This window comes from Vidua chalybeata, chromosome 5 (genome assembly GCF_026979565.1).
Source record: "Vidua chalybeata isolate OUT-0048 chromosome 5, bVidCha1 merged haplotype, whole genome shotgun sequence".
Taxonomy (NCBI): domain Eukaryota; kingdom Metazoa; phylum Chordata; class Aves; order Passeriformes; family Viduidae; genus Vidua; species Vidua chalybeata.
This window is the reverse complement of record NC_071534.1, coordinates 63,089,925-63,112,670: the sequence shown is the minus strand read 5'-3', so window position 1 is coordinate 63,112,670 and position 22,746 is coordinate 63,089,925. Positions and strand designations below refer to the sequence as shown.

General features: G+C 36.0%; 1 protein-coding gene across 1 annotated transcript in view; it reads left to right on the top strand.

Moving 5' to 3' along the window:
- Nucleotides 1-22,746, top strand: part of PCLO (piccolo presynaptic cytomatrix protein) — a 311,393-nt gene that overhangs the window by 227,749 nt on the left and 60,898 nt on the right. The window contains exons 11-18 of the mRNA XM_053942472.1: nt 3,191-3,299; nt 3,921-3,988; nt 6,421-6,632; nt 11,549-11,599; nt 12,466-12,596; nt 13,132-13,158; nt 16,572-16,665; nt 22,639-22,710. Coding sequence (XP_053798447.1) covers nt 3,191-3,299; nt 3,921-3,988; nt 6,421-6,632; nt 11,549-11,599; nt 12,466-12,596; nt 13,132-13,158; nt 16,572-16,665; nt 22,639-22,710 — 764 coding nt within the window. The remainder of the gene's footprint in view (nt 1-3,190; nt 3,300-3,920; nt 3,989-6,420; nt 6,633-11,548; nt 11,600-12,465; nt 12,597-13,131; nt 13,159-16,571; nt 16,666-22,638; nt 22,711-22,746) is intronic.

Genomic DNA, 22,746 nt, shown 5'->3' with positions numbered 1-22,746 from the left:
GATGAGTCTGAAGAGGAGATAAAATATTAGAAATCATGTAAGATGGGTGGAAACTGAGATAAATATTGTGCCTTCCAGTTGACAGAACCTCTAATACAAAGACCTATTCTATCTGCATATTTTATAATTTGTTTTGTGCTGTTTTATCAATAGGAATGTTACATCTACAACCACTTGCAGTTAAACACTACAGATTTATCACCTGGGTGATAGAATGAAAGATATATTGAGAGTGTGGGAGCTGATATTGCTAAAAATAAGTTTTTGTTCACCTAATAAAATAATAATGAAAGGATGAAAAATGCTAGAAGAAATGATGTATTTGATTATCAGGGCAATTACTAGTACTTCCTCAGTCAACAGAGTTTCCATGGAGCAATGCAGGTTTTCTCATTTTCCTATTTTTTTGTTTGTTTGTTTGTTTGTTTGTTTTTTCTTTTTTTTTTTGGTCCTACTAAGCTAGTGATTTGAAGCATACAAACTTTTGGAAATGTGGCTATCATGTCCTGACTACCAAAGACCAATGACAGAATGTGATTGGTTTTAGGAAAAAAAAAAAAATATCACAAGTCTCTTGTGACTTCTCAATGCTTTTTTTCTCTTTTTGTTAATTAGACTTGCATTCCTTCTAAAGGCTTTCTTTGCAACTATACCTTTTTTTTGAACAAAATGTCTATAGCAGTTACATGCTGAGAAAAGAGAAATCAGCTTCTTGCCTACAGTTTTTTTTCTTAGACCCAAAGATTATCAATCTGATCAGTTCAGTCATGTTTAAGTTGCTTGATTTTAAACATTCATGGATCCACAGGGCACACAATGGAAAGAAAATGCCCCTGTACTGACAGCCTAAATGGATCTCTGTGTTAGCTGAGGCTGTTGAAATTCCATTTCCTCTCCATTTGTTGCTTTGTTCATGTGTGTGTGACCCTTCTGACCAGTCAGTGACTGCAGTGCTGTTGCACACACTGTTGAGACTCTCACCAGTGGAAATCAGACTTGGTTTCCAAATCGTGGCACTGTAGTGGTACTCAGCTAAGCTCTTCCTGCCAGTCTTTTAAATCAAAGTGAGTTGCTGATGATAGCCTTACTGCTTCCTTGGTAAATGTTCTTCTGAAGCAGGCTGGGATAAACCCAGCAGAGTAGCTCAAGTAACTCATAGTATTTTGTCGATAAAGCTTTTTTTTGTTTGTTTGTTTGTTTGTTTGGTAATAAAAGGATGTTAGCTGCTCTCTCAAATATCTAAGTCTTTCAACTTTTGTTCTTGTTCCATGCCACTACATGGAAGTGGGTGTTTTGCTTGTCTTAGTCACGAGGTTCATAATGTCATACATTACATCCTATGCCGTGATGGCATTATGAGGGTACACGTTAAAAAAAAAGACAAAAATAACTTTAGTTCCTTCCTTTCTAGAAGCCTAAAGACCAAGCTCATGCTGTTATATTTGTATGACTGAAAATCAGGGGGAAATGAGTTTGCTCATAATTACTGTTGCTTTATTCCAGAGGAACTGAGTTTAAAATCAGATCTGCTTTAACAAGCAAAAGCAAGATCATGTTTTTGAATCATGGCTGGTAAATGAAAGGGGCTAAATTTTAGGAAAAGTCAAATCTATTTTGACATTAGGCAGCTGGCTTTACTGCCTTCTGAGCATCGCTTTTTAGTCGTTCTGCGCAGTTTGTTTTTCTGTAAACTTCTACAAACAAAATGATAAATTCTGGCTGACAACAGTTATGAGCAACTCTGATAATTCAATTCCTAATTGATGGAATCCTATGGAAAATTTTGGAATACAAATGTGTATATTTATTTCATTGTCAAATAATTTAATCTGATTTATTCCATGAAAAATTTTCATTGTATTTTATTTAGCAGCATGCTTTTCTATGAGTTTATCTCCACATTTCACTTCATTATTTTTCCCATTTGTTATATGCAACAGCACAGGATTTTGAGGTTAAAATATGACCCAGATGAAGACTTGGTTTTATCTGTGTAAGTGGTAGCAAGCTAAGTGTTTGTGGTTTTCTTTGCTGTGTGGGTGATGTGGTTTTCAGATGTTTTGTAATGCATTGCTTTTAGTGGACTATTAATAATTCAGTATCTTATCCCATTAAGCAATTTTTTTTCCAACTAGAGGCAGAGGCTTGGATTTTGACACTTGTACATTGGTGAGAGGTTAATCTGTTTGGAGTTCTTATGACTAATTAATTCAAAATTTGAACCCACTTCTCAGAACCTCAGTTGTAAGTCCCAGATATGAATTTCAGGTTTGCTTTGTGTAAGCATTTCACCTTAACCAAAGGATTTCTCATCTTATCAGAATATACCTCACATGATTTATAGAGGGATTGACTCTGCAAATACTGAGCAAAAATATTCTGCAAATGCTCTGCAAAAACTTCTTTGTACAGATACATTGAACCATATTGAGTCTCCTGGCTCAGTCCTGGGACACTTGGAAGACACAGCAGATCAGATCAGTATTCAGTATTTTTCATCCTGATTAATATAGTTCTGTTTATATCCTCCACAATGAAGTATGTTCATCTGGGTTTTTTTTCAATTTTTAATGAGAAAAGGTACAGAAGAAAATTTTAAGCCTGAATACTACAGGGCTAATGTTTGAAATGTGGAGGCACATATTTTTCATTAAAATTCATGAATCCATCAGCCTTCACTTTTTTTGTATTTTTGTAAGTGACAAAGTAAAGAAAACATATTTGAATTATCTAATCACGTTCACAAATTATTCAATTTTAAGGCTCAGCTTCTTAGCAGCAATTTGTCACTGTAGGAAACAGTTATCTTCCAAGACCATGGCTGGCCAGGAAATGTCTGATATATAGAACGTTTTGGTTTCTTGCCATGCTGGTAGGTGTGCATGTTTTTGATACTGGAAAATTTTTTCAGTATCATGCAACCCAGACAGTGGAGAGTGCACGTATACTTTGAAACTGAGAGAATTAATCTCCTGTCTTGTTTCAGCAGGTAAGTTATAGCTGAAGGGACAATAACATTTAGCAATCTAATCTGTGTGAAGTGAAAGGGCTTTGCTAATGTCTTGTGCCATTTGAACAACATTCACTGAATGTCACATCAAATTGCCTTGTCAAAGCAAGGCAAGGAGGATCTAACTGATGCCTTTGTCAAAATCTGAGCCCTTGACCTCTTGCTGTTTTGCTTTCTTAGGAATGCAGGTGCTGGAATGGAATGGCATCCCCTTGACCGGGAAGACTTATGAAGAGGTCCAGAGCATTATTATTCAGCAGAGTGGGGAAGCAGAAATATGTGTAAGACTGTGAGTTTTTCCCCATCTTTCTGTTTCCATTTCTTTTTGGCTTTTCATGGCTTTTGTTTTTTTTTTAATTTTTTTTTAAATTTTAATTTACAGTTGTTAAGGTGGAACCTTTGTTAGCACAAAACATCAATGTAATAATAAGCAAGAGCTCACTGTGACTGTGGGAGATCTTTTTGTTCTGTTTTTCTCTTAAAGTCAGAAGGAGAGATAAACTGAATCAGATGCTAGTAATTATGCTTTTATGAACAATGATAACTCCATTGTCAGGCCACAATCTCCTCTCATGACAAACATACAGTTCACTGAATTTACTGGTGTTAGAAAAAGAAGGTAATTTAGTAATAACTGGACTTCTAGTGAAATCTGTATCCTTTAGATGAAAGTCATTTAAGCATCATGAGAAATGCATACACTTGCATTAAATCCATTAAAGATTTCACCTTAAAAGAAGCTTTTCTTCTCAGCTCTTTAACAGCATTGCAACTATATATCAGCTAAGAAGGGACCATGCTTGGGAGCTGCTTTCTGTCATGAACCACTATTCATTTACCTACTTAATACAATAATGAGGGTATGAGGAAAGAGTTTCTTTTGTCTCAGGCTTCCAATTGCTTTCTTTAGGGACCTGAACATGCTCTCGGACTCTGAGAATCCCCAGCACCTGGAGCTGCATGAGCCAGTAAGGGCAGGTAAGAGACAAGAAGTTGCTTTTTGATATTGTAGGTCTGGATAGCAGCTAAAAATTTGATGTGATATAAGCTAGTATGTTAGTATTGTAAGCTCTGGTGTTACATCCCAAATATTTCCATGGGTAGAAAAGGCACCATGCCTTATATGAGGGGATCAAGTGCACCCTCAATGAGTTTGCAGACAGCACCAATTTGGGCAGAAGTGTTGATCTGCTGGAGGGTAGGAAGGCCCTGCAAAAGAATCTGGGCAGGCTGGATTGATGAGCCAAGGCCAATTGCATGAGCATCATCAAGACATAATGTCAGGTCCTGCGCCTGGGTCACAACAACCCCAGGCAGCCCTACAGGCTGGGGTCAGAGTGGCTGGAAAGCTGTCCAGAGGAACCTGTGCTGGATACTGTAAAGTTTACATGTGATATGTTGTTGTCCTTTTCTTTCTGTTGCTCCTAAATTTTATTTTGCCCAGCCCCTGGGTTTGCACATGTGTCAGTACCTGGCCAGTGACACCTTGCTGGTGTCCCCAGCAAGGGGATCTGCCATCCTGTGTCCAAACCTTGCAGCACTCTACTGTCACCCCAGGCCTCTGCTCCTATAAACTGCATTATTAATCTGGAGTCATAAATACTTCAGTCTGCACAGTACAATTACAGCTGTGCCTTTCTATGTAAAAATAATGAAGAATGGGCACTATACCACACCACTATACAAGGTGAAGTGTAACTCAGACAAATTTAGGTTGTAGACATCTGGTCATAGACAGTTGCAGCCAGAGAGGCTAAAACAAAGCTCCCAGCAAACTGCAGCAAGTCCATAAAACACACAGGTCCTAATTCTATGGATCATAGAACCATAGAATTGTCAATGTTGGAAAAGACCTTGATGAAAGTACCTGTTAGCCTAAAACAAGGGTTGCAGCCTGCTATAAGTGACAAAAAAAACAGTATTTACTGGATACAGGGATGCAATAGCAAGTATTCAGTTTTGTTTTCTGAGCTCTATGATGGCAGTGCTTTTGGGGGGATTTCCTGCTGTTCAATCAATACCACAACTGCAGGCTTCAGTCATTGTATCAGTCATATCTAAGCTAACTTAGCTTAGATATTACAATTCCACAATCTTACTAGTAATGCACCCCCTCAGCAAGCTCAGTGCAGATAAAGTTTGCTTCACTCACCATTTAGTGGGACTGCTCTGGCTTCTGTGGTTTTGTGGCTGCTCTTTTATCAACCAGTACCTAAATTACCTGGGTTGAATCCTCCATTTTCTAGACATGTAAAATTTCCTAACTATTAATATACCTTTACATCAAGCTACCTTTAGTTGAAAATTGATGTTATTTTTTTTTAATTTGTGAGCAGACCAAAACCACCAAAAACATTGAAAGACACTGAAATCAGTTTTAGAAAGGACAAAAACTAGAGTAAAACTCAACATGAGAAGGAACTGAAAGAGAAGAAAATTGTTCCATTCTTGCAGTCACGTTTCCTCGTAGTCTGGCAATCTTATAGTGGTTTCTAAGTTGGAACAACTCTGTAGAGTTATTGCCATTACCTCTGAGGTTTGGCAGACTGTGCTTTAGAAGGGAGCAATCTCCATTTCTCTGAAAGAAAAATGAATTAGCCAAGCAGGCAGGATAAGGCTGAAGTCTCATTTTAAACCTCTCTTACTTCTGAGAACCTGGGAACCAAGCTGTGGCTAGCATTCTTTTAACTCTATTCAGTCTAGCACATATGAGACTTACTTGACTTAATTTCTGTGTTAAATAGAAATTGCTACCTCCAAAGGGTGAATTCCTCCCACTCATTTCTGGTCAGCAGGGAGGGAAATCAGACTCCTACTACAGAAGCCTCACAACGGTGTGAGTAATAAGGAAAGATGAATCAGGGCTTTTAGCCTTCATTTGTTTACATATTTTCTTCTTTGATTACTTTGTGGTAGTAAAGTTTTTAGACTTTTTTCTCTTTATTTTTGTATAAATTATCTCCGGAGCAGTTCTGTTCAATGTCCAATTGATTTTAAAAAGTTAAAATGAGATCTAAACCTTCTACAAGAAAGTTCAGATACTTAGTGAAACTGGACCAGTTTCAAACAATGAATGATAGCACTGGCCAGTCTTTAAAACTGTAATTTGCTCCAGTTTGATTCAACATGATCAGCAATGCTGGTTTTTTTTTTCACCTAGAAGTACCTCCTCAGAAAGCTTTTTTGGTGAAGAGCACTAGTAAGTAGCACTAGCACAGAAAGATCGGAATTGGGATGCCGGTGCTGAGGGAGAGATGTCTTTTTTTCACAGGATGCCTTTTGCATCTTCAAAGTATACAGGCAGATGATATGAAAACTTGTAAGGATTGTTTTGCTGTCCCTGTACTGTAGCAACATGGATCTGGATGTGCTGACAATTATCAATACAAAGCTCTCTTGCTTTAATCCAGTAGATAAAGCGAAGTCCCCAGGGGTTGATCCCAAGCAGCTGGCTGCAGAGCTCCAAAAGGTTTCTCTACAGCAGTCGCCTCTGGTTGCTACTTCAGGAGTGGAAAAGGGATCTCATGTCCACTCTGGAACCACTTCTGCCACCTCCAGTGCTGTTCCTAGCCCTGGTCAGCCTGGTTCTCCCTCAGTGAGCAAAAAGCGGCACAGCAGCAAGGTAAGAAATTTCCAAGTTATGAAGCAAGAACATTTTGATGACAGGAAGAATCTGTCTGTTTACCTCCTTTAGTGTAGCAAGAAATCCTGTCACATCTCGGAAAACTCATATCCTGGATAACAATGAATATGACTGTTAAGATATTTAATCTGGACATAAAGAAAGATTACATGATTTATCCAAGAGATTTGTTCCTCTAAAAAAAAAAAAAAAAAACAGAAAACTTAATATTATTGTTAAACAAAATAACTGCCCTTTACAGCCTTTGTTGCTCTTGCTTTTTAAGTGCATCCTACATGGTGGTGAGGTACTATTTCCACTAAAGAAGCTGATAGTGCTGAGACCCTAATTTTTCCTCTCTGTACTAAACTACTGCTCAAAGTGTTACAAGCTATGAATAATCATAGCAATAGTAAGTCTCTGAAAGCCAGGGAAGGATTGAAAACAATTTGAAATTGAAAACATTTGCCATTAAAATGCGTTTTGTCACTAGCTAATTCCTGTGAACTTGTCAAGCATAATTTCTCATTTTCTTTGCCACATCCTGTCCATTCCTCAGTTGAAGTTTTTGTGCATCTGCACACCTAAAAAGGGAAGAGTGGAAATTTAGTAGCATTTTTTCACAGTTAAAATTGAAAACTAGGTCATAAAGTCATCTGTCACATTTTTGCATTTTGTGTCAAAAAAGTCAAGAACTGAAGTGAAACTCAGTTCTTTGAAGACTGCATTTGCTTAAGCTATTTGCAAGACTGCTGATTGCTATCCTGAATATCCAGCTTCTGACACACTTACAATGCTTCACATTGCAAACAAAGTGCTTTCTAAACATTTATTACTCTGCACCTTTTATTCATTTTTGGAACTGTCATGTTCCTACTGCATTACAGTTATGTTTTTAGGTTTGTGCTGTTGAAACTATGTCTGTGATTTGGACAGATGAGTTAGGTACTGCATGAACCAGAACCAGCAAATGGTGTCTGCTCATTTCAGACAGTTCTTTGACATGCCAACATAACTTCCATGTGAGAGGAAACACAAAAATCTTTTTCATCTAGCAATTTATTAAAAACTGGTAAGATATTTATTGATCAGTTTGGTTTTGATAGTAATTCTGTCTTGCCACAATGCCCATAGACTTTCTACAAACAAATTCAGGTGTGTGACGCATAAGTTAAATCCATATGCCAATATTTACTGGATCTAACTTCAGGGATGTAGCAGAATTGCTTCATCCTTAGGTCAATAGTTAGATTCACTACAGCATACTCTGGATATTGTATACATTTACATATGAACTTGTTTGCCATGTGCATGGCTTTTGCCACTGAGAACAATGAGTTTCTGAAGTACAGTTCCTGTGACCGGGTGAAACCTGACATCACAGTGCAAGCACTGCATGCAGAGAGCAGGAGCAGGGCTCAGTACACATGCCACCATCTACACTGAAATGTAGATCTCACATTTGGTGAGATGAATCACACTCCTAAATTCACAGTATGGAGATCAATAAGTCCTTGCTGTGCAGTATATCCCGGAGAGGTGCCCCATTCTGTCCACTTGAGGAGACTAGGTTCCCAGCTTTGGCTCTGTACCAGGTCATCTAAAGTTAGATGCATACATTTAATTTCTGGCTTCACAGAGGATTTAGGATTCTTTTATGAAAATTGTGCTCTAAGCTTATAAAGATGAAACAAAAAATTATTAGAACTAATGCCTTTATGTAGGAGATGCAAAAGTCAGAACTAGTCAGGTAAATATCTAAAACATTCTTTGCTTATTTGTGAAAATCATGTTGAGAGGCATTTCTTTCATAACAAGCATAGCTCTTGTTGACTTGTATAGTTTCTGTTCATTGACTTCAGGCCAAGTTTATAATGGTGTCGAGCTCTGTTAGAAGAGAAAGCTCATCCTTTCTGGAACTGCTCTTTGCCTTGGGCTGACAGCGTTTCTAGGCAGGCTGCAGCCCTGCCAAAGTATCATGACAGACTAAATATCCAAACTGCTTTTGCAACTGTTTTTATTTTTAGCAAGTACTTTTTAAAGGATTTTTGTATAGAATATACACTCTAGAAATGTTGTTGTGGTCTCTGCCATATTCTGCAGTGCCAGTTTTCTCATATTTATTGTTACTACAGAAGGTGATAGTGCATAGTGATCAAAGCCTGGCATTAATCAGTTTCACCGCATGGTCGTCATTGAGCAGGTGTGATGGCATTACAAAGCACCATCTCTTACACAGGGTGTGTGAGTGCATGTGGGAGTATCAAAAGTAATTAGGCTGAAATTGATTAGCCACCGCAGGAGAGATTTAACTCTTGGAAGCCTTGAGATGACAATATCTTGTACAGACCTGTTTCTCTTGTAGTGTAAATGCATAATGATTCTATGGTGAAGATTACATCCCGGATATAAATTACCTATAGAAACATTTAATATGAAGAATGGATTGCTTTTTTTTCTAAATCCTCTGATCCCTTAGCTTCTAAAAATTCAACTGTGAAATACTTTCCCTCTTTACAAATTAATCCTCACTGAGGCCATGATAAAGAAAGATATTTATTTGCATCTCTGTCTCTCAATACAGAACCAGCTTCAAAGCTGGCCCAGTTCTGAGCTGGGGGTTAGACCAGATGGCCTTGAGTGGTCTCTTTCAGCCTAAATTATTGATGTTTCATTAACATATATGGGTAATTCTTCATGATCAGTTTTAGATCTGCTGACATCAGAGAAAACAGAATATTTTATGTATTGAATCACAGTCTTGTAAATGATACAGTGATTCAACAGTGATATAGCATCATAAAAGTGCACATTTATTTTTACAGAGTCCACCTTACAAACTACAGCATAACTACCTTTGGAAGTCTCAATGCAAATTCATCATGCCCATTCCCTTCTCAATGAACTCCTCCTACATTATCCACACTCATACATTCCATATTACATGACATTAGGAGTGAGCAAACTCATTATTCTTGCTATTCCAACTCATGAAAAATGACAGTATTTAGACTAGCTGGCAGTGATTTTGTAGCCACAACACAGCTAGCTCCATGTTATTTTTGGTGGTGTCAGTATTGTCAGTGCTAGTACAGCCTGAGGTCAGAACTATTAAGTATAATATAATCCATTGTAGAGGTAAAGTATTGAGAAATATAAGCCATTTATGCCCTACTTTGAAAGACTGCATGATGCTCAGGTAGCTCCCTGTCTTTGGCAAAATCAGTGAAATTCACTGTTTGAATAGTCTTGTCAAGTACCTAACAAGTTTTAGGAGTATTTTGGTATCAATCTAAAATTTCATTTCAGATTCAGAACATTTTATAGACTACTGATGACTTATTTTAGCTATTGGATGAATTAAACTTCTTTAAAAGCTTTGTAAGGTACCAAGAGAAGCTGCTTATAAAATTTTTCATGATAATTATTTTTTGGATGCAAATGCATTTACAGACAAATCAAGTTTAATTTGCATTTGGTTTTGGTTTTGTTTTTTTATTTTCTGATAAAGCTTGTGCTCATAAAGAAACACATCTGGAACACAAGGCAAACAGTAAACCAAAAAAGAATAAGGCAACACAAGACAGTGAATATATCCATATAACATGCAGATTTGGGCTAGTTTTCTCCTGTGTTTTCATTGTGATAGTGTTTAGCTGTGAATTTTCTGGTGAGTTCTCATCTGTAGAGCCGACTGATTGAGAAAATAGTTCTTCAACACAAACCTGAAAAGGGTAGTACATCACCTTAACTTCATGCTGTGGCTCAGGAAATGTGGACACTTCATTGGCCTAATTTAAAGCAGTTGATGTCCAACATCTTAAAAGAGCCTTGAAAGGTTTTCTTGGATTGCCTGGCAGCACAAAAGAGGCAGGTGGTTTTTACCCTTCTAGGAAAGTGATCGAAATACAAATTACATGGAATAATGTCAGGCAGCTGCTCACATCTGGAGGAATAGAAAATGACGGCTTCCAGACCAGTCTCCAGAGAACAGTAGGTTTGTCCTTGTTTACACCATTTGTTTTCTGCTGCATCAACCAAGAAAGCAGATATGGAGAGAATGCAAAAATCTTCAAATCCTACTACTGAAACAGAGCTTTCTTGCTTGACTGATGGCTTGCAGACTAGAAGTTGGTCTAGAGTGGCCCAAGGACACCAACATTTAACAGAACAGCATATTTTTGTGAGTTCAGGATTCTAATCAAGTGGTGATATTATTTTCCACAAACAAACAGGAGGGGGAAAAAAGGCAGAAAGAAACATAAAGGATTCTATTGCTTTTTGTCAAAAACCTAGACAAGTTTAATGATAAAGGAGAGAGGAAAGCAAGGACAGAAAATTTAAATTTTGTGTCACAGAAAGTGTGGGGAGGAATTTGAAGATGAAGTGTTGTAGCTGAATTGACTATCAGAAAACACAGAATAAAGTAAAGGACATTATATGAGGTGGGTTGCTATTGTGTAATCCACTTTATACACACCACTTAGTTTTAGTACCATTTCCAGTCTTTCTACCCACTTTCACCTAAATTAGAGTAACTTTTGCCTCTCTCTTTCTCATATCGACAGAAATATATGGCTGTGTATATTTGACACGGTCCTTTCTTTCTCTTGGCAGCATTCATGTTTGTTAGACAGGGTTAATGCTATGTGGTTTTTTATCCCCATACCTCCTTGTCTGGTCAGATTGTAAAGATTTGGTGTTGAAGTTGTTTGATTCTGTACCTGCATAAAGGCTGATCAAAATGGCTGGGCTGGACTTTAAGTGCTGTATAACTAATGGTTATACATAACCATTAGTTTTGACTGTAATAACTGGAGACTTTTTTTTTTTTTTTAATTTGTGGCAATGCAGCAGTATAAACCACACCTGTTAAAAAGTTAACTTTGAAAATCTATGTATTTTTAATCTGGCAGCCCACAGAAACTGCAAAGTCTGCTTCCCATCCAATCACTGGAGAAATACAGGTAAATGTGTAGTTTTTGCTGTGTAGATTGTTGTTGATGCTGGCTGTGTTCTTCTGTGAAATAAGCCTGTAGAAAACTATCTCCATCAACTTATTTCTTATTCAACTCCAATCCTTTAAAATGTCACCAATGTAAGTCAATGCTTGATTTTGCACCTGTCTTTAACGTTGGATTATGAAATACAACCAGAAGAATGGAAAATGCTGCTGTTCCCAAAAGAACTAAAAAGATAGTTAAAGTCATTCCAATCCTTAATCTTTGGCCACTTATTGTGGTTTTCCTTAGAAACTCCAGTCTGTTTACATTAAAGCAAAAATCACTGTGGGTTTCTTATAGTGCAGTGTATTTATTTCTACACCATACCAAGTTTATGGTTATCTCTTATGTAAATTGACTTTAGCCTTTTAAAACACTCTAAAAGAGAACAGCAGAACAAGTGAAGCCTAACTTCCTATAGCTTTCTGGGGGCTTTTCCCCTCTTGATTAATCTCTCTCTTCTATATTAGCACTAAGAGTCTTTCCATAGTATTATAACATCCTTGTCAGACTTGGCCTCCAGGTGTATAGGATGTGTGTAATTTATGTTCAATAAACTGGCCATTGTTCAGAATAACATCGAGGGTTCTAATTTCCTTTGCTTTTTCCTGACTGGAATATGGGTGTTTCTGGTTTTTTTTCAAGGTCTAGTGTGATGATCTAGCATCTCATTCTAGTCAGGAGAAAGAGACAGAAACTTCTGAAATGTGTTTATTTGGATGAAACATAGAGGTCTAAAACTCATTTTATTCAAAGGGTTTAGGAAATATTGAATCACTCTGAAACTAAAAGTAAAAAATAACCCTACTGTGTTTTAATGCATTCACTAGCTTCAAATCAACTATGACAAACACCTTGGCAACCTTATCATCCACATCCTTCAGGCAAGAAACCTTGCTCCCAGAGACAACAATGGCTATTCGGACCCCTTTGTTAAAGTTTATCTTCTTCCAGGGAGAGGGTAAGTGTAGGACAAATTTTAACCTGAACTTTCTTTTAGTTTAGGTTTGCTACTTGGCATTAATAAACAGAACTAAGAGTTATTGCAATAGAAAATTCAGGTGCAACACCAGCAATGGGTGGGAATTTAGCAGGTATATTCACTGATACAGAAATAAGACTTTGAACTAAAGGTGTGCTCATCCAATAATGTATCAGTTTAAACTTGTTGCCAAGTTATGGAGAATTGGATTTTAGTTTTGTTTAGGTTTATTGTTTTAAAACATGCCACTGTTATAGTTTTGCATGTAACTTGGCCTTTGGGGAATAAAGAAAATCACAGACTTTTTCCTGAAGGTGGAGACTTGAGTTACTACTGAATAACTTTTATTTGTAGTTCAGTGCATGCTAAATTTCTTATTCTTCTTAATGCCTCTATTTCCTATGATTATGATATTAGAAACTACCCATTGTTCATGTTTTCTTCCATCTCTGTTCTCATTTTCTCTTATGCTGCTTCTTCTGTGTTCCTACCTCTGTAAATTCTGGATATGCAGACAAGTCATGGTTGTCCAAAATGCCAGGTAGAGTGTACTATCTTCCAACTTTCATTTTCTGTATGCATGAATGAGACAATGAGCCTGTACATTGAACTACAGAGTTCTCTTGCGTTCTGGCGGCATGAAATTGTGGTATGGTTTTGTTTTTCATTTACTAATTTAGATCATTTCAGGAACTGGAAATAAGTAGTTAATGCTCCTTTGTGCAGTATTATTCTAAGACCAAACTCTGACGACAAGCAAAATGTCTTTTGAAGTCTGGAAAAATTTAGTTCGGAGATATCTAAAACTTCATTCTCAATCACTGAAACTTGAAAAATAATTAGCTCTGAACCTGTATCAAGATTTTGAACAGTAACACTGTTCAAAGAGAAGAGAGAAGAGAAACAGTCTCTGTTTGGTAAAGAAACAGAATATTTTTCTTTATTTACCTTGCACAGTGTATAGACATTAAAGCCAGGTATAATTCTAGATAATTGCCCAGATGGACAATTAAATCTGCTTGATCACATTAGTAGTTATTTGTGGTAAACAAATTTAAAATTTAATGATTGAAATTAGGAGTGCTTTGTTTGTCCTGGAAATATAAGACAAAGCTCAATTCTCTAGATATGCTAATATCGGCCCAGGTTAAGTACATAAGAAATATTTCAACCCCAATTTTAAATTTGTTTAAAAGTAATATAATACCCTGACTAAACAAGTGAGCAGATTAATTCCAATAAACAGATTTCTATCATCTGTATCTTTTTTAATTACTAAAATTATTTAATGAATATGTTAAAATTACACATTTCATATGTGTATTCTATTACACTTTTTAACACAGTTATTCTATTATGCTTTTTTCATTGTATGTGTACATTTTATTATAGATTAATAAATTATAATTAAGGAATCAGAGAGAAAATACAAATAAAAGAGATATGCTGCTTGTATCTTTTCACACAGTAATACTCTTTGAATTTCAAATGAAAATTATTTCATAATCAGTGACATACCAGTGACTGGTTAAATGAATGCATTTTATTAAAGCATCTTCATCTGTTAATCTGTTAATTGCTGCTCTGTTAATTGTGGGGGGGAAGGTGAATCAGGGGTATGAACTTAATGTGTTTGCCAGATCCTTCCCTTTAGTGGCCTAGAAACCTTCATCTGCCAACCAGCTTAGCCTGGTTCTGCACCTCCCTGGAAGAGGTCAAGGTATCCTGCCTCCCTTTGCCACAAATACAGACCATAGCCTACATGGATGTGGGCTCAGCTCACCCTTACAGTTTAGATACAAATATTCCATGGACTTTACTGGAAATATTTCAGAACTGCCATGTTAACAACAATTTCATCTTTTGCAAGCTCTGGAACTCAACACTGCATGAATCACCTTCTCACATACTTCAAAAAAGAATCAGAAACTTTGAAAAGGTGATGAAGTTCTATTGCAAAAGGAGATCCAAGAAAGGAAAGGGAGTGTTGGTGTAATTTTCTTGGCTGAGTGTGCAAAGGATTCTTTCCCACTTACTTCAAGAAATGAAAGTATAGCAGGTCCCTAAAACCAGTAGGTCATAGGACATCTAAACAGATGTTCTAGGCAGGGGATGCTTTTCTCATACCAGAGAATGGGAAAAGAAGGCTACTGAGGTGCTTTGAAATTTTAACTGCATTACTTATTACTATTTGCCATCAAAATCTCATTTTGAAATGAATTCAGATTTTGTATTTCAACTTTCTTTCCAAGATATGCAAAGAAATAGATTTGTGAGAGTTTCTTTTTCATATGCTCTTGGTCCCCCTAGATTTTAAATCACCCTTGCCATTCTGTGCTATGGCTGATAGAACTCCCTGAACTCTGGAGAGCTACTGCTTTCTTCTCATAAGCAGAGGTGAACAGATACTTTGTTTCACAGGTCCCAAAAGCCTTCACATTTTTCAATAAACTGAAAGACAGTGGATAGCAAGATTTCCAAGAAAATACGTGGAAATTCATAGAATGACTAGAGAAAAAAATGAGTGGGAAAATATCTACAAATCCCTTTCACTTCAAGATATCAGGCTAGTAGGCAGCTTGGATAGAGCCACCTCATTTTGGAGAATAAAGTCATTCTGCAAACCAGATTAATTAGATGGGATCACTGCACAGCAGAATTGAGTTTGCAGAGTGAAAATGCTGGTGCTGAAATCCCCATATCCACATATATATGCATGTAGACCACATGTATATTTCACATAACCAACTGTTATGTGAACTGTTCCAACCTGGTACCAGCTAGGGTACATCATTAGTGACTGGCTGATTAAATGTGTTCCTGAGTGATCCTTCTCAGTTAATCTCATATGAAAAGAATTAATACATTAGGTCTGGGACCATGCCACAGTGTGAACCAAAACAGTTAAATCAGAAGTGAGAATAGTATACTACCAAAAGTTATTGTAGGGGAACCATAAAAGAATCTAATATGACATATAGAAGTTATTTTGTGCCATTTTATCTCAGTGCTGGAGAACAGTCCTGGGAACATTTTTGTTTAGTAATAGATGTAGCAGGTATATATTGCAGATTGACAAAAAGAGTTTCTTTACCTTAAATCTTGTGCGGTTTTCAGAATATTAAAAGATTCTCGTGTTCTCCTACCCATGTTTTTTAGTTTTCCATTGAAATTTATGTTAAATTAAAATTGGAATGAAAGCAAATCTAACATCAAAGCTCACAGAGCTAGATGAATCTATATTCTGTTTAAGATTAGTGTTTTGCTTTCTCCACACTCAGGAAATGTAAAGTACAATATAAAGCATTAGTAAATTATTTTTAAAACAGATTATGCAGCCAAACATTTGTCCTTGGCTATTGACAAAAGAAAAAAATTGTTCATGATGCACTTTTATGTTTCTTTCCAGTACAGTTAGAGGGATAGGCAGAGAACAGGATCAATAAGAAATTAGTGTTTCAATCATTAACAGGATATTAGTTACTTTATGGCATTCATTAAATGTGTTTGTGAGATGGGATTCATGTAATTAGAGATTGCAACCTATACATATAATGAATTTGTGCTACTTTAAGTTCTAATGGGATGGTCGTGGAAAAGAAATCAATGCATTATCATCTCAATTTAGAATCGGAGCCCAATACCTACAATGAGAGGACAAAGTTTATGTGCATATACTGACTGATGCTTTATCTTGAAATGTTTTTAGGCAGAGCAAGCCTGCTGAAGAGTCAGGAAATGTTTTAAAAGACTATCTCATAAAAGCATACCAAAGAAAACATCCCAAAGGCTGTCATTGTCCTCTCGTAACCCTGAATTGTTGCAGAAATGAAATATGCAGCTCTTTTCTTTTTCTGGTTTTTGGTTTGTGGGTGTTTTGGGTTTCTTTTGTGTTAGACCTGAAAGAAACAAAAGATCACTAATGTAATGTTTTGTTCTTTTGTTCAAATTCAGTGCTGAGTACAAGCGGAGAACCAAGTACATACAGAAAAGCTTGAATCCTGAGTGGAATCAGACAGTCATTTATAAAAATATCTCCGTGGAGCAGGTGCGTGACTGGTGGTGCTCTTCAGTGCTATTTGCTGTCTTATTATTTGCATGGCCTGCAGTGCTCATTTTGAAGGGAGCAGTGCTACTGGCAATTCTCTGACCCCCTGTAAAATCTTGCCATATTTAGGAGAAATTTGGAATTCTTTCCTTGCCTCTGATAGAGCCTCCTATGGAAATACTCTTTTCTTGCCCTTCTACTCATTCATATAGTAATTTGTAGGGATTACACTCATAATCATGTTAGAAGTACAGATGTGACAATTTAAAAAAAATTATAATGGAATAGATTAATAAGGTAATAAATTAAGACATAAGTTTCTGAAGCAAATGCAGAAATCATAGTCACTTTTTTTTCCAAAAGCCATGCAAACTAACACAAAGCACAGTTTCCACCATTTTTGTTTTAAAAAATATGTATAATTTTTATGCATTTTTAAGATATACATTTTTATATTTATCACCAATTTCATGAATCAAATGAAAAAATTAGAAGATATTTGATTTCCTTGACATAGAAAAATTTAACTCACATCTGGGAAGGATGTCTGCAGAGTTTTCTCAGTTTCTTGGCAGCTTCCTAACTCCTAACTGTCCTTCTGAAGCAGTGTGAAGCAATTGAGTCCTCTACTCCTCCATCTCTTCTCATAAAGGACTTTTAACCAATTTGAAAAAGATATAATGGGCAAAATAATGATCAATTCATTTTTTTAAATTATGAAGTATATTTTATAGAGTACTGGATTTGCATACAGTCCTGAATCTTTTTGCCTTTCTTTCTGTTTTGTTCTTGGTACTTTCAACTTCACTTTACAATGCCATTTAATCTTTCAGTGCTCGTAAAAAAGCCCAGAACAACCAAGCTCTGTAGTGATTAGATTTCCCAAGGCTTTTAATATTCTTCTCCATCACAACCCCAAGACCTCAATAAAATCTTCCCAATATAAAATTTTGTTTTTCTTTCTTCTTGTCAATTGAGAGGAACATAGATTAAGATACACATTTTTGCATGGGACAAAACCCTTCCCACAGAGGGAATTGCCTTGTTGCTCATGTAATCTTCATGTTGGACTTAACAGGCAGTAGCTCAGATTTACTTCAGAGGTGCCCTGTTGTAGGTAGTGCTTTTATGGGGTTCTCTCACTGATTCATCAAGGTTTTTATAAATGGTGGCTATTTGACAATTAAGCCATCAGAAAAAAAACCACACTGATGTTTGCCTAGCTGCAATAGAAACCCTATGTTTTCTTCAGTTTACAAAAGGATTTGGTAAGTCTTTACAATATTTCCAAACTCAGCTTTTCATCTAAGAAAGATTCTTATGTTTTCTTAATTTGCTTGGGGGTTCTGCTGTGACATTTCACAGAGCTGTTATGAAGAGTGCTGGGGTGTTGTAAATTCAATGGCTGTTTGGTGCTTTGCAAATGGATAATAATATTAATCTAAGATTTCCTGGACACCGATTTTTATGACAAGAAAAAATCTTGTATCTTTGATGTCAGTTTTTGGACCATTATTTGATTAAATTTGCCTTTAGTTTGCATGTTGAATGCTTTGCATTTTTGCTTTCTATTTGCAAATCCCCTCTTTTTGCCTTCCTCTGAGACTTTTATTTAGTGTTTATGGTTTTAAGTGTGTAAACTTCATCTGAGCACCACATATCTTTTATATTTAAGCATCTTGTCACACAGAACTGTGTGCAGAGAACAGTTTCCTTCCATACCTTTCCATGGCTTGTATCTACTGCTAAGACACCAGTATGTGTGACTTTTCTCCTATAAAATTCCATGCCCTGGCTTAGAGAATCTACAGTGAAGCACATTTCAAAATCACAAATAGTTTAATGCTGATAATAAGTATCCTCTACAGTCTGAAGAACTCTCACCATGTAAGAGACCATCATTTGTACTCATAACCCTCACAAATGTATATTTCAAAATGGTTATGGATATAGCTAGAAATACAGGACAATAATTGCATCTAACTGAGAATGAGTGTTCTGTTCACCAAACAAGCAAAACTGCATCACACACTGTTACACAGAGTTAGCAGTCACGTTCAAACATAAATGCATGAATTTTCATAAACAGTATTTCTTCAAAGAAACATTTCCTTTTCCCCATGCTTTTTTCTCTCCATCAAAGCATGCATTGCTTGCAGACAGTAAATAAGTATTACTAAATATTTCCTAACATAGTTCTTTTAACATCACTGTCTAGACTTTAGCTGGTTGTACATTTTTTCTATTTTCCTTTTCTCGTTCATAAACTAGTTGAAATTAAAGTGAAAATAATTATGGGAAATAGATCACTCTTTGAAATGAAACAAACTTTTTCAAGGTCAGAACGATTAGTTTTATCACATTTATAGTAAATTTTGCTTTGACAGTTGTAGAAAAAATAAATTAAACTGTGAATATTTAGTAATTTAAGGGGTTTGTTAGTAATAAAGTAGAAATAATTACAATTTGAGAGGAAGTCTGAGTACACATATTACAGATGTTATGCAGTAATTGCTAAGTCCAGAGCAAGAAAGAAAGCATTAGAATGATTTAGGGAGAAGATAATAAAAGATGTAAATTCTTGTGCTAGTGACGTCATTGGCATGCTGTATGACCACACTGTAAGGTGTGGCTTTCTTTGCCTCAATTTCTTACTTGCCAGAAAGCAAATAAAAGCATTTACTTATATGAAATAATTCTACAAAGCAAAGAGTTTTGCTGTAATTTATGTCTGTAATTTGAAGGTAATATATTTAGAAAGAGTAATATTTTCAAAATCTTTGAGTGATGTGGAAGCCTGTTTCTTATTTCCAAAAGTAAGGAAATCTTTTGTATGAATCAGTAAGGCATTGGTATTTAAATCTTATTTAATATCTAGGACAAAAGAAAGTAAGATCCTAAGTGACCTATAAAAAGTCTTTTTGTCCTCCCATGTACCAAAGTACATCAATATAGAGAACAATAAAATGTTAAATATGAATGTAAACAAAAATTACTGTAATGGATTACCTAATACATTAATTTCTACTCATCAAACATTCTGACTGAAATTACATTATTTTGTATTATTTCTGAAGTAATTATAGTAATATGCTTTTAACATAGAGGAAAAAACAAGCTGCATTAAAATTATTTCTTTCCTAATGCAAATCCTAGTATGAAATTTTCAAGGAATACGTGTTAAATATTTTAAGTAGTGCATATTTAGCTACACAGGCAGGCACTATCCATAACATCCAGACCTTCAAAATGAGAAACAAGCCCTTCTGTACCTGGGGGGTTGGTTATGCCATCCATAAGAGACAATATTTTTCACATTGTCTGTTTCTGCAAATTCCTTCATTTTCTTTATAATATGTCTGTCCCTAGACAGCCTAAGAGTATGTTTGGAACTCAGATGACGTTCCCAATATGCAGAAACTGCATTCCTTCTTCTTGTGACACTCATTTTCCTGTTGGTACATTGCCCACTTGCAGAAAGCCATGGTGAGACAGATAGAGGCTTCCTGCAACCCATTTCAGTATTGCTGTCTGTTATATTCCTGATGAGCATCTGAACTTCAGGATTCACAAATTAAAACTGAGTGATGTAAGGCAGAACCCTACGTTGCTGTGATGGTGAAGTGGCTGCTTTTAAAATCAGCAGCCATTTAGTGCTCTTTGCCACCATAATAGTACATAGATATATCTTCAGAAAAGCAAATTTTCCTCTGCTTTGAAACTCATTTCATGCACTCTGCCTAAAAAAGGTCTTATCATGGTTTTTCATTGACATAATATTTTATAAAAGCTTTATTAAACCAAAAGGCTTAAAATATATTTTGTAAAGAAGCTTAGAGTACTGTAAGTTTTCATCACAATTTTATTATCACACTTTTGCAAAGAAGATAGCAAAGTACAGCTGCAGTTACTTGAAAATCTTTTCTATTTTTCTCTTTCTACCAAAAATTCTTCAAACCTTAGGGGTTTTATTTCTCCATTTCCTGAGTCTATACATTTTTCTCTCTGTCCTTGCACAGTCATCAAGAAGAAATCTCCTCTCAAAATAGCAACAACTGTGACAATACATTTCTGAAAAGTATTTGTGCTATCCCTTTTTTAAATGGTAAAAATACATATACTAAATATAGCACCGCAGAAAATTGTATCATCCTAGAAGCCAAAAGCATCATGGACCAATGGGTGCTCAGCTCACTTTTTCAGGTTATTTTTCATGCTGCAGTTTCAGTACTGTCTTGGAACAGCAAAAAAAAAGTATTTTATTCAGTCAAGGAAATCAGCTTTAGAAATAGTATGTAAAAAATATTCAAAGAATAGTATTTCTGTTCAAATTTTGCTTTCATTTTTGCAGGATTTTTTAAATGAATGCTTAAGAAGAATATTGCTTAATTATGTAAGAATAAAACAGAAAGATTAAATAATTGCTCTCAAATATTTTTTTAAAAATCTTAGGTTTTAAGTCATGCTGTTGCCTGTTTAAAGAGTACATTGTTGATGCTAAAAATAGTTTAATTCCCCTTTGTGTGGGTTTTCCAGGATATTCTGATTTAAATTATCTTTTCATAGACATTGGCTTTGCATAGTTGCGCATTTCTCTAAAGTCAGCTGGGAGCATATGATATTCTGAATACATAATGATGAGATTAAATTTTCACTTAAAGGCAATCGCAGGTTGTTAGGAACCCTTTTAGTCTGTTGCTGCATGAAAAGAAGGGGCAATGGATGGAAAATGATGAGATCATGGTGCCAATAACACCAGTGTTGTAGGTTCGATCCTGGATGTACAGACCATCCACTTAAGAGTTGCACTCAAAGATCCTTGTGAGTCACTCCCAACTCAGAATATCCTGTGGTTCTGTAAATAGCCAAGAGTGCTTTCATGGCAAGTATATGCAATATATACAGTAATTGGTATAGCTTATCATTTTGAGCAATGACTTGATCATTTGCTGTCCCTCTGTGCCCAGCAGCCAATTAATAGAACAGTGAATAACAGTTTGCTTCTGTTAGGATGACGACCTCAACTATCACATAAGAATTAATCTTCTGAATTCTTTAATTCAAGTATGTGGAGAGTTCTCTTTCCTTCAGTAATGCTTGCATTCTTCATTTATAACTCCTCAGCCTGACTATGCAGACACGCTACAACCCACAACATTTTGTCCTTATTTCTTTCAAGCCACATGAATTTATTACTGCCTTTCAAGCCACCTTATAGCCTTTTGCCCTAGAACACAAAATCAGTAATCAATCCTGCCCCTACATGTCCTCAGAGACTCCTGGAAAAACTCTCAGGTCATTCTTTACAATAGGGTCAACTACTTTGGTCAACAGTTCCTCTGTCTTGTGCTCTCTTGTCATATATAAAGATTACTGGTTTCCTACTATGGCCTATAGAACAGTGCTGGACACAGCTATCAAGCCTAACAAGATCTGCAGATAATGGGTTTTGGCAGCTGTCATTAATACCTAACAGTATTACTTGTCTAAATGCCTGGATCACTTGCAGACTCACTGACTACACTGAATTCTGCAGGCATTAATGCCTGCTCTTCACAGATGAGGTTATGTAAATAGGGTGTTTGATATCATACATTTGAAATTCACACTCAAATGCACTTCAGGCAGATGTCTGCATTCAGGCAGATCTGGTGATGAGAAAAGTTACAAGAACAAAACATGCAGCCTTAAAAATCAGTTTGACTCTTGTAGTGGACATAAATTTTGCCCAAAACAATTTGTGGGAATTTCTAAAATAGGGCCAAGCACAAGCCCATCTGGCTTGATAACAAATAATAGAGCCAAATTGTTTTTCTCAGAACAAGGTTGATGAGAGGGTGAAAATTACTTACCTGTATCTATGAAAAAAGGATACATGGAGGAAATAATCTATACAAACAACCTAAATAATCTATACAAACAACCATTGATCTGGAGTTTATGAATTTAATCATCCTTTTACTTGAATTGCAGCTGAAAAAGAAAACACTGGAAGTGACTGTCTGGGATTATGACAGATTTTCCTCAAATGACTTCCTCGGTGAAGTGAGTATCTTATTTCTTCCTCTCTACTAGTAAGCT